Source organism: Ambystoma mexicanum, chromosome 5q, assembly GCF_040938575.1.
Source record: "Ambystoma mexicanum isolate Mex_15411 chromosome 5q, UKY_AmexF1_1, whole genome shotgun sequence".
Taxonomy (NCBI): Eukaryota; Metazoa; Chordata; class Amphibia; order Caudata; family Ambystomatidae; genus Ambystoma; species Ambystoma mexicanum.
In genome coordinates this window covers 523,156,295-523,168,927 of record NC_090933.1, presented here as the reverse complement: position 1 = coordinate 523,168,927, position 12,633 = coordinate 523,156,295, and the positions used below count along the sequence as shown (strand labels likewise).

Below are 12,633 nucleotides of genomic sequence, written 5' to 3'. Positions count from 1 at the left end.
GATGGGATGGCACCATATGAGGTGCTGTCCATGACGTTAGAAGACCTAGTGCAGAAGGGGTCAAAGAGCAAGTAAGGGGATGGGTGTGGGGAAATTGAAGGAGGGGGTATTGTGACTGAGGCACTGGAAAGGTGGCTGTAGGGTGCAGGTAAAAAGCAAACTCTCCACCCCCTCAAAAGAACAGTCCCAGGATGTGCTGCCAGTAGTGGAAAGTGCTGGCATCATTTCACATAGCAAAAAGGGGGGTGGCATATGGAGAGGTGGTGTTTGAGCAGGCACCTTTTGGACCACATCTGATCAAAAATCATTTGGCCTGTAGCAGTTGTTGCAGAGATAATCTAAGTGTTTCCCATCCCCCCCTCCTCCAAAACGTTATACCAATTAGTCATTTTTGTGGTACTTGCTGCGTATCTCATTGACCAAACCCAATTTAGTTTCTGTGGGAGCCACTAGCAACTTTTCCTTATTTATTGCTGGAATAGGTTTGGATTATGGAATAAGCAAGAAAAGTGAGCACTACCATGTGGTTGCCCAGCGATTGATTACAGTGTTACTCATATCATCATTTCATGCCGTCTGTTTTCAGATGAACCGAAAGATGACTTATTTGAACATCCTCCTGTGTGATGGAACAAGGTCTAATGGGAGGCATGGATAAGATTGATGTGGGGAAGCAGTGTTTATCACTGTTATACTGTTATCACTTTAATTAAGCTGATTTTAGTTGGCCATATAAAAACAGGTAATTGTTGATGCGGAACAACAAATACGAGGAACTGAAATTATTCGGCACTCTGCCTTGTTATAACTGCTCTCTGGTCCTCTTTTTTAAAGTTTTGTTATGAATTTTTGTATTGTTCTGTATGTTTTACTGTTTTAAGACTTTTACTTCAGGCATCCTTAGGAAAACATTTGGATTGACAGTATTTTCATTTTGGACCAGAGTTAATGTGATCATGTTTTTGCAGGATAAAGAGTAAACTGGATAAAGGATGCGTGGTGGAAGATTTTATCCATGCCTTGGAACAGCTTTCAAATCCCGCTATGCTTTTTAAGGTATGATATGATATGATATGGCATTTATAACGAGCCTATACACAAGTCTTTCAAGGCGCCACGAGGCAAGGGGGGGGGGACAAAGGGAGGACAAAACAACGATCCTGCTAGGCCAGGTGTCATTCAGATCGCGCAAGTGCATGGGAAGAGGGGGAAAGGAAAAGTGCGCAGGGGAAGGGAGAGGGGAAAAGTGCAGTGCATGGGAAGTGGAATAATTATGACACATAACAGCCAGCTAGTGGCAAGTGCAAGGAAGTGCAGAAGTAAGTGCTAGTAGGGGGGGACTGAAGGGATACAGGAAACGGTCCCAAGTGCAGGGGTTGTCAGGGAGGCGGGGCAGGTGGGTAATTGATGAGGCCTGGGCCAGAGATCAAAAGGGTGGCACAGGTAGCCAGTGCAATTACGGTCAGGAATTCAGCAAGGGAGAGGAGGAGAGTAAGCAGAAGCAAAGAGGAAGGTTTTGAGGTGTTTCCGGAACCGGAGCTGGTTCTCCTCAAGTTTCAGGGAGGCAGGAAGGCTGTTCCAGAGAGAGGCCCCTGCTGAAGAGAGTAATCTGCCACCAACTCGTTGCTTGGAGAAGCGACTGACCCTAAAGGATTTGGAGGCAGATGAGCGAAGAGCTTGAGAAGGGAGATATTTAGGTAGAGAGAGTTGAAGGTATTTCGGTCCCAGACCCCAGAAGGCCTTGTGTACAATGCAGAGGGTTTTGAACTTAATCCTCGCAGCCACTGGGAGCCAGTGCAGAGATTTCAGTCCTGGAGAGATACGATCCCTGGGCTTGAGGCCAAGGACAAGTCTTGCAGTCCTGTTCTGGATAAGTTACAGAGAGTAGAGGCAGGCAGATTTAAATAGAGGCTGTTACAGTAGTCCAGCTTGGAGAGGACCAGGGCTCTGGAGACAGTGAGCTTCCGGGGGAAGGAGAGGAAAAGAAAGAATACCTCTAAGGAGGTGCAGCTGGTAGTGTGACTTCTTGGAGACGTCAGAAATGTGAGGGGAGAAGGAGAGTGCAGAGTTGAAGATGACCCCGAGGTTTTTAGCCTTGCAGGTGGAAGTGGGAGGAGGGCCAAGAGAGGCCGGCCAGAGAGCTGCAGGGAAGGAGGGAGTGGGTGTGCCGATGAGTAGAATCTCAGTCTTACTGGCATTAAGACAGAGGTTGTTGGCGGCACACCATTCCTGAATGGCAGACAGACAGTCAGGGATGAGGGAAGGCGAGGAGGAGGCTGAGGGTAGCCTGAAAATGAGCGGTATCATCCGCATAGCACTGAAAGTTGGGACAGAGAGTGGCGATGCGGTGGGCAAGGAGTGCCAAGTATTGGTTGAACAGCCAGGGAGAGAGGTTAGATCCCTGGGGGACACCACAGGTAGAGAAAAAGATGTCGGAGAGGAAGGACCCAAGTTGGACCTGGGAGGGTCGGTCGGAGAGGAATGAAGTCCGCCACGCCAGAGCTTGACCAGTGATACCCAGGTTATCACGGAGACGGTTGAGCAGGATGGCATGGTTGACCGTGTCAAAGGCAGAAGAGAGATCAAATAAGATAAGAACGCAAGGGGTGTTAGAGTCGAGGTTGGTGAGCAGGTCTTCACGGATGTTCAGGAGAGCAGTGTCCGTGCTTCTGGCAGCTCTAAAGCAAGACTGATGGTCATGAAGACAACCAACCGATTCAGTGTGGAGATTGAGCTGGGAGATGGCCAGTTTCTCCAGGAGCTTGCCCAGGAAGGGAGTGATGGAGATTGGGCGATAGTTAGCCGGGCAGGAGGGGTCGGCAGAGGGTTTCCTAAGAAGAGGGTGCACAAGGGAGTGCTTCAGGGGGGGTGGGAAGACTCCAGTGGCGAAGGAATGATTGCAGAAATCTGCCAGGGAGTCGATATGATCCTTGATAGTTTTGGAGGAACAGGGGTGAACCTGTTTCGATGAGACTTTCATAGATCGGACTTGTCTAGAAACCTCGTCTGGAGAGAAAAGGGGAAAGGCAGAGAAGGAGGGCGGAGGGGTGGCAGCAGAAGGGCCAGAGGAAGAGCAGGGAATAGCGGGAGGGGGGTGAGAGAGGGAGAGTGAGGACAGGATGCCCTGAGTTTTTGAAATGAAGTGAGAAGCCAGTGCCGTGCAGAGAGGGCCTGGGAAGGGACAGGAGAGGTAGAGACTGCGGCAGGATCGGCCAGTTCCTTGCAGATTTTAAAGAGTTCAGCCGATTTGTTAGATGCCGCAGAGATGTGGCATGAGTGAAAAGGGCCCAAAATAGAAATAGTACATTCATACCATTTAAAATTTTATATACTGTGCATCGCAAGAGCATTATGTTTTTCAGAATTGTATGCACTGTTGCTCGAAAGTTAATTTCTCATATCTGTTTTTGACTTTGTGAGTTCCAGCCAAAAAGAAAATGAGATTTTGCAGTAGCTAAATAATTGTTTTGTCTTTAGACTGATGTCATTTCTCGCTTCACCATCTTCAACTATAATAGCCCTTGCTTTGTTTACATTATCTTCATGGTCATGTTATCTGAATTATAAACATAATGTCAGCAGGCTTGCTGTTGGTACTTTCGTGAATACCGCTCACTTTGTTATTGACTCATTTGTTATATATGATTTTCAAATATAATTTCTTATTTCTTGCTAATACATGTTTGCTTTTGGGCATTATTTTTCATGGGAGACTGTCCGATGGAAAGTGTGAGGAATAAAAGGAATATCAACCATACACTACAAGTAGTAGATGGGTGTTAAGGAATTGTCTGAAATTCAGACTGTCAGGTTTTAGGTGTGTTGTAAGTGCAATGGTAGTGAGTTCCACATGGATGAGCCATGCTGGTGAAGAGATCTACTTTCATATAGAATGCTACCTTTGTATGCAAAAACGTAGCAAGTTATGGGAAGATGACCCATGGGGGTCTGATTATCTGGTGCAGTGTCAATTCTTTATATAGGGAGTGTGGCGTCTGATCATAGGTAGACTGGTCTGTCACCAATTTAGCTTAAAATCAATGTGTTTCGTTGGCAAGCAGTGGAGGGCGTTTAAGGCCAAGATGACATGATCTCTTTTTTTCATGCAAAAATAAGTCTTGCCTGCATATTTCTGAGCCCATTGCATGTTATAATAGTGATTTAGCAGGTAGCCCAGCATAAATGCTATTGCAGCAGTCCAAATTTAACGGATCTGGTACAGTTCGTAGTGGGCCAACTCACTGTGGCCTTTTCCCCTGCATTGTGTGCAGCATTGTATTGGGGACAAATCCCCGAAACCCACTTGTATGCCCCTTCACCCATTTGCCAAACCACAAAACCGTAAATATTTTTTATCAATACCAAACTCTGTTCCCGCCCTCAATAAAAAAATGCTGTGAGTGGGGCAAAACAGCCATGCGCAAAATGCGGGAAAACTACCATGGTAAGTTGGGCTCGTACCGCTTTAACGTTACCTCTGCCAGCACTCAAATTATTGATAAAATCGTGAGGAGGATGACTTCTTTCAGTAGTCTGAGATGGTTATAAGCAGATTGTATGGTAGCATTCACTTGTGTGATAAATGATAATTCAAAGTGAAAAAAATTATACTCTGAGTGGGGCCAGAGAAATGGGACTAGGGGAGGTGATTGAGCCAAACGCCAGGAGAAAGTTATGGAAATTAAGTAATTGTACTGTTCACACATTTTTAGATTTTGCATTGTTTAAGCAGAGATGGATTGTGGTCAACAAGTCGTGGCTATAAAAGAGGCAGTCACAAACACACTCGTGACCTTGGGGGGCCTTCCTGGATTTTAATATGAATCTATGTCATCAGCATAATGTGGGAACTAATGTCAAAGCTATGTCAAATTTGAGCCAATGAAGACATTTAAATGTTTAAAGAATTTGTGATAGTACCCATGCCCGGGGCATTTTACAGCTGCACATGTTTATTTATGACATGGAAGAAGAGAACTTTACCTGAAGCGGTGCACTGCAGTCGGTGAGAAAGTGAAGCCACCACAGGGTTGTGATTCCTATACCTATGTTATCCATCAATATGCTGAAGATGGCAAGATGATCAGTGTAAAATGTTGCTGATGCATCATGATAAGTCAGGGCAGGAAAGGTTGATCCAGGTCAAATAATGAATCCCTTTTTCCTCTCCACCTTCTCGCAGCTCTACATTGCTCCTTTTAATGAATTGTATCCTCTCACAGATTCCTTATTTTGGATATAATCATCAACGACAGCTGAATCATGAAAACTTTTCTCCAGCAGTGGGCAAAGTGTGGCTCCACTGTCGACGTCCCTCAGGGCATCTGCTCCTCATCTCCAGAAGTGACGGCGAGTAGCCCATATATACCTTACACAACGCCCCATGACTTTAGTGTAATTTTTTCCTCATACTCAGCATACTATCTTGAGGCGATATGCCCTGAGGCAGTGCCATTACTGAAATGGTTGGTACGCCACACAGGGGCATATCGCCATTAGTACCCATGTAGTTTCCTACACATATGCTAATGGCGCCTTTTTTTAATAAATAAAAGGAAACTTACCTTTACAGCGCGGCCCAGTTCTGTGCCGTGTTGGAGTGCTGGAAATCCAATTTCACATTGAAAAGGGACTTCGGGGACACCAGCACTGCGTGACGCTGGGCCACTCTGTAAAGGTACGTTTCTTTTTTTTCAAATACAAAAACAAAGACCCCATTAGCACACGTGTCATGAACTACACAGGTGCTAAGGGTTAGGGGGCGAGCCGAGCAGGGAAAGGGGCGCTGGATAACACTGGTGCGCGGAACACATGCTTGTACCTTTAGAATACAGTCCACATTCAGAAAATCCTGATTGGTCAGCACCCCCCTCCCAGGGTGCTATTGAATGTTAGTCACCAGTGTTCTGGAGAAATCTTTTTGAAAAATTCCAACATGCCCAGTTCTCAAAAAGCCTTGGGGTTCAAGCGTTGCCCCAACTGTAACTCAAAAATGTCAGTTACAGACCCACGTGGAACTATTTGCTTGTCGGTGTATGGGCACTGTGAGGTTGGCATCATGGAAGGAGACACAGACGACAGATTCAATATAGCAAAATTACATTTATTCACTTAAAGGTCAGAATGGTGTAAGGCCTAACTTGCCCTATGCTAAGGTGGGATTTCCCTACCTAAAGAAACTAAGGATAGTCTGTGTCGATATGTTCAACTTAAAAGTCTGTCTGTGTCCAAAACCTATGCTTGCCCTCACAACTAACAACAACACCATGTGTAGTGATGTCAACCATAAATTAAACAGTGTTCCAAACGTTACGTTCTGAGCTATTTCCAGCTCGTGCTTATTCTTCAGCTTCTCCTCCCCAAGCATCAACAAGTTCACCACAGTGTTCAAGTTACCTTCTCTTAAGTCTATGGTAATATGCTTCCACACCTTTTTAAATTTCAGGATTCCCTTCCCCAATAAAGTTTCTTGGCAGCAAGTCTCGGGGTTCCTTTCCCCAAGTTCAATATGAAAGTTGTATCTTGATGCTTTTTTTTTAAGCTAAATTCCAACAGTTCTTCACAGCTTATGGTTCCCTTTCCCAAGCTTTATATGCACCAATAGTAGTTTTCCTCTTAACACAATAGTAGGTTTCCTTGTCAACATATAGGGGTTTTATGGTCTTGGCGCAGTTGTCGGACCACACAATCTGCTCATTACAGATCACGCAACCAGGCACCTTGAGTTCTCTTTTAGATGTTCAATGTTGGACAGACAAGTAGTTGCTCAAATGCTGCTCCAAAAACAAACCACTTCTTAGGCTTGACTTCAACTTTGCAGTCTGAGTCCTTAATTTGATTTAGTTTCCTATTTTCTTCTAGTACATGGTTCTACATTAGAAGGTTCGCTAATTGCATTCAGCTCATTATTCAAAATTAGCTGATCGGCTGCTTTCATTCATTTAGTTATTCAGTATTAGCACATTTGCTGTTTTCATTCAGTTTGTTATTCAGTATTGGCAGTTTTGCTATTTTCTCATGCTATTTGCCTTTCATTAATTCATTATACCTTCATAGTTCCATCTGTAACTGAAACATTTATTCCATCTACGCTGTTTATCACTCTTGCAGCCTGCCCATAGCACCCTGGTCTCTGGGTCTTCCCCAGCACTCACCGGTTGTAGGCGTCTTCCTCTGGAAGTCCTTGTTGCATTCTTCTTTCCCTCTGATTGCTGCTTGGGGTTCCGCGAGCCCGTCTCGCGTGGGGACTGGAGCTCAGCTTGAGGAGTCAGCTTCAATACCTCTGCGAGGTCTAACACAGCGTCCTCTTTGCTTGTGCCTCGCCGCAGCTCTTTTGCTCCCACTTCACATGGGAAGCTTCCCTCTGCACACTGGAGGTTTCCTTTAGTTTGGGGATGCTGGCCGGCATAGCGTCTCGTCCTTGGGTCCCACCATAGCTGCCTCCAGACTCACAGGGTTTTAAGTTGATGCCTGCCCAAGTTCCCCGGGTCTCTGGTCCTCGTCACTTCCGGCTTTGCCTTTTATTACACCTGTGGTTCTGCAATGGGCTGCATGTGTGTCCATTATTCAACTCTGCCTGACTTTTATACCTTGCAGGCATCTTCTTTGTCAGAGTACCTAAGTGGTGAGAGTGAATGGTGTCCATTACTCTGTTGCTTCTTCCTCGTCTCAGTACTAGAGTGGTGAAAGTATGTGGTGCTCATTACTCTCAGGTGTCTCTTCCTCAACTCAGTACTGTCAGGTGTCCCCAAAGGGGAAAGAAGGGGAGTTAGCCTACAATAACCCATAAAGGTCGGGGGAGGGTTAGATTGGTTGACATTAGGATAAGGGGGATACCTTGTTCCCCTAAAGGCACCCCACTCTCAATCCCCAAGGACCCTCCACCCATGTGATCATCCCTCGCTTGTCCACCCTCAGGGTCGGGACCCAGGAGCGGTGGTCCTTCCTTGGCCAACTTAGCAGAGGATCCAAGGGGAGGAAATTTGAGGACGCCCTCAGGTTTCTCACAGCACAGAAAGTGGCATTGGGTAATGCGTGTCATGCCAAGCAATGTAATTACCCTGATGGTGTTCATGGAGAGGGGAGTCAAATTGCACTTAGGTTGGTCCTCATCCAAGTCTCTGGGAGTTGTGGCGGACCAGAGGAAGGGGTTGGACTTCAATTAACATTTCAAGGGTTTTATTTAACAACAAAAAAGGAAAGGCCTCACTGTCCCTATCGCAAAGAGGGATTTTGCCTGCCTACAAACTCAATTAGGTGTGCTTGTCAAGTGTCAAAAACCAAAAAGTAGTCCTTAAGTAGATCTTAATCCAAATCCTATTCACTATCTGGCCCTACCACTTTTGAAAAACAACACAAAAATGAGCCAGAGCCGTAGTCTCCCAGCTCTTGTTCCGTCTGGCCAATGTTAGTTGGATCTGTCCCAAAGTACTGGTGGTAGGATGAAATATTTGTTCTTAATAGTTCATAAAAGAAAGGTTTCAAGGTTCTTTTTAAGTTCCTCAGGAAAATGTCCAAGTCTTTGTATAAACCAAATGTCTGAAGTTCTTTAAGTCCATTTCCACCAACTGGGACCTTTTCAGTTCCCCCAATACTGTGCCTTGTGAAGATTGGTTGAACCTTTAAGATTCCCTGCTGGTATTTAATTTTTTTTTTTATTGTGTTCCTGGTTTTACAAGAAACCTTACTCGTTTATATATAAAAGAAAAAACATAAAATATCCAAAACATACTATATTTACATATACAATTAGCCATAATCGGTTCCATGTAATAATGTCCTCTCAAAAATATCGCCATGCAAAAATATTGCCGAAAAATGGCCGTTTTCTGTGGGGACATTATTGCATGGAACATGCGGGGGACAGCCCCGCAACCCCCAACCCCTTTTTTTTTTTTTTTAATTATTGTATTTTATTTTATTTATTTTTTATTTTTTTGCTGCCCCTTTCCCTGTATATATGGTCACCCATATAATATCGCCACAACCTTTTCCCGGCGATATTATATACGGCGACCATATATATGGGGATAATATTACCTGATACCCCATAATCTTAATATACATAACCACATTCACTTACAATACATACATCAATGGTGATGACAAATTTTAAAAAATCTGTCTTATTTAAGAAGTTCATCAATACATCTGTGAGTTGCCAAAATCAAAGAGACCTGTTTCCCTAGTAAAATATAATTTCATAAATAATCTTCACTATATAATCTAAAATGACATAAAAATGTAATAAAATATTTATACCTAATTGTGAGAGTCTGGGGACAGCTCATTAGGATGTGTTTTAAATTCTCTATCAAGCTCTCCACCTTACAGTATCTACATATCCTTTTGCTCACTCCATTTCCATTCCGGCCCCCTCTACCTTCTTGATGGCTAAAAGATCTAAAAGTAATCTTAAATACGTTTTCCTCCATATCGACCAAGAAAACGTTTTAATGTATAACTCACATTCAAACACGGGTTTCACTAGTAAAAGCATATCTTGATATAAAACATATTTCTCTGGTCATTAACCAGTCCTGCTCCCAAATAGCTTTTTTTATTTTGTGTGGCGTCACATCCAGGGTCTCATTGGATTGCTCCGTACCTTGTAACAAAGAGTCACAATTCTTAACCCAGGTCGAGAAGCAGTATGAAGTATTATTATTTATTACTAGCAGAAGTACCCCTTCTCTGAACGGGTTCTGTAGACAGACCTAACACTCATCAATTGTTGAAAATGAATGATCCTGTAGTTCGCTGTTCTGCCTCACCCTGGCATGGTGCAGTTCGTTGCGGTGCAAATTTATCAGAAACCGTGCATCCTAGGGCCTTGTTCCTTGTTGTTGGACGGTTGAGAAACACAATATTTTGTTTACCTTTCTGGTGAACATGGTTTACGGCTTTTGTCGGCAGGCACCATCTCGCAAAAATCCTATGAAAAAATAATTTCCATTGATGCAGCAAAAACTTTGGAAACTTCTGGAATGCTACCTGTCTTCACATTCGCCTCTCAGGTCCATTCAACCCTCATAAATGTTTTATTTCACTTCCCGGTGAACATGGTTTACGGCTTCATCGGCAAGTCACAAACAAATTTGAACTTTTGCCGAAATCCGGGAAAAGGAGTGCAGTGTCCAAATGTCATGTAGCCAGTAATGTTCGAATTGTCCTAACAGGTAACTGTGCAACATTTGGTGCAGATTGGTGAAACAGTGTAGAATTGTATAAGGAACAACACTACTTCGCCAAGCCACAAACCCACAAACAAATTTTAACTTTTACCGATATCCAGGGAAAGTAGTGGGGTGTCCAAATGTCATATAGCCAGTGTTGTCCGAAGGGTCCTAAAAGGGAACTATACAAAATTTGGTGCAGATTGATGAAACTGTCGAATTGTATAGGGAACAACACTTTGCTAAGCCACAAACCCACAAATCCTGCCACAAACCCACTGACAACTTTGGACTTTTATAGATAGATAGATAGATAGATAGATAGATAGATAGATAGATAGATAGATAGATAGATAGATAGATAGATAGATATTTCATTTAGAAAATAGAGTTCTCAGAAGGCAACCTGATCTTCCTATAAAATGACATGAGTGTCCACTTCAACCGGAAGAGGAAGGGTCTGTTCCGGGAGTTCGCTACTATACCTGGTGATAAAGTTTAACAAATAGGGAAGAATGGCATGCCTCCCGAAAACAGCCCGTCGTTAAGGAAAAAGCCAGCTGGCATTGTTAGCAAACTGAGTGGGAAGTCAGTGGATGATGGTTGGAACTGCAGTTCGAATGAGAGGCAGCGTAGCAGAGTTACAGGAGTTACAGGCAAATAGGAGGCAAAGGCAGGCAGGAAAGGAAGCATCGGACTGAGAAAGGAACACAGTGCAGAAAACCAGGACAGGAAGGGAGGAAAGTGGAAAAACCACAATGTCTACCCACAGAAGGGACGAGGGTTGCAACGCGGAGAGGAGGCGGAGCCAACTGCAATAACAAAACAGGAAAGCGTCAAGATGGACGAAAAAGAACTGGACCGCTAAGGCACGTTCAGGAGAAACATGTGGGCCGGTTCAATGGCAGATCCTCCATTCGTGCTATAACTTCTAGGAGGGAGCGTTCATGACAATATTGTGCACTGTCATAGTCTGGCCAACAGGCCACTCCTAGGCCGGCCGAGAGCCCTTTCCACTAGACCCATTGCAGTCACTACAGCATTTGTCTCTGGTGTTCCCCTGCTCGACATCTGCAGGGCTGCTACGTCGAAGTCTATCTACACCTTCACGGAATTCTACTGTGTGCACAGGGATTCCACGGAGGAGTCCCAGGTCGGCCAAGTGGGACTACGCAACCTGTTTGTTTGAGGTGATTCTGTTCTAGGGTTAAGTGTATTGCTTCTGTGAGCCTTGCCACCTCCTGTGGTTATGTATAGCTACTGCTGTATAATCCTATTCATGAGCATATGAATCCATGAATCTATGCCAGACCCCATGCTGGAGAAGGAACAAGTTACTTACCTGTAACTGTTGTTCTCCAGCATGGGTCTGGCATGGATTCACATGCGAACCCTCCCGCCTACCCCTCTGCGGCTCTTCACTTGGTCATACTGCCACTTCACGTGCTACCAAATCTGAGAATGGCTGCCAGGGGCGGGGCTTAGGGAGAGGGCAGTCATTGGCTGGGGGCAGTATGACCCAGAGACCAGTGATTGGTTACTACTGAGAAAGACAGATCAGAAACGAAACTGATACTGATTTTTTCTATACCGAGGATTCCCGGCCTGACGACGGGGAATATTCATGAGCATGTGAATCCATGCCAGACCCATGCTGGAGAACAACAGTTACAGGTAAGTAACTTGTTCCATCTATTCCCTATGTCTTAATGTCATATTGTCATACCTCCCCTGACCCACCTTGGAAGGTTACTGAAAGCGCTTTTCCATACTCTGTGCACAAGTCTTCAAAACCTGACTTGCCTTTCAAAACTATTGAAAACACTTTTGCAGAATTTTCATTGAAGTCATCAATCACTGACTTACTTTTTTTACTAAATTCAAAAATACTGGGACAAAGAAAATGAGCCGAGTAATGAAGATCAATGGAGGCAAAGAGCAGAAGCTGCACTCTAGTTGTTGCAGGAGAAGACAAGCTGCCAGGAGATTTAAACCGGCAGACTAGCTGACAGGAAGACGCTGGCTGGTGGACTCCAGTCCTCTCACTGACGACCGAGGGACTGCGGGACTGCGCGGCTGGTGTGCGGTCTGTGGAGCCAACCGGCTCACCGAGAGAGCCTAGACTAGCTGACTGCAAAGGACGGTATGCTGCGAGGATGCCGGAAGCAGACGAGAATCTTCTTCTGAGTGTTTACAGGTACTGAAAGGCAGCCTTCATACCACCAGAATCCAGACAGATACCGAACAGAAGAGCGGAAGATGCGAGAGGCACCGAAGTTGCAAAGCAGAGACAGCAAGAAGGAACGGTACACAGAGGAGCCGCACGCTTGCCTTGGGAGAGCCTATACACGCCATCAAGAGCCGGTGAGTCCACCCAAGGGAAGCGGGGGCACTGGGGCATATTGGCTACCCTCCCTATAGCAAATAACATTGAATGAAGTGCATGAGAAAGAGTGAG

At 44.8% G+C, this 12,633-nt stretch overlaps 1 protein-coding gene across 1 annotated transcript in view; it reads left to right on the top strand.

The window, feature by feature from the left end:
• Nucleotides 1-12,633, top strand: part of PRKDC (protein kinase, DNA-activated, catalytic subunit) — a 3,362,625-nt gene that overhangs the window by 2,911,886 nt on the left and 438,106 nt on the right. The window contains exon 75 of the mRNA XM_069621025.1: nucleotides 969-1,056. Within this exon, the coding sequence (XP_069477126.1) occupies nucleotides 969-1,056 (88 nt within the window). The remainder of the gene's footprint in view (nucleotides 1-968; nucleotides 1,057-12,633) is intronic.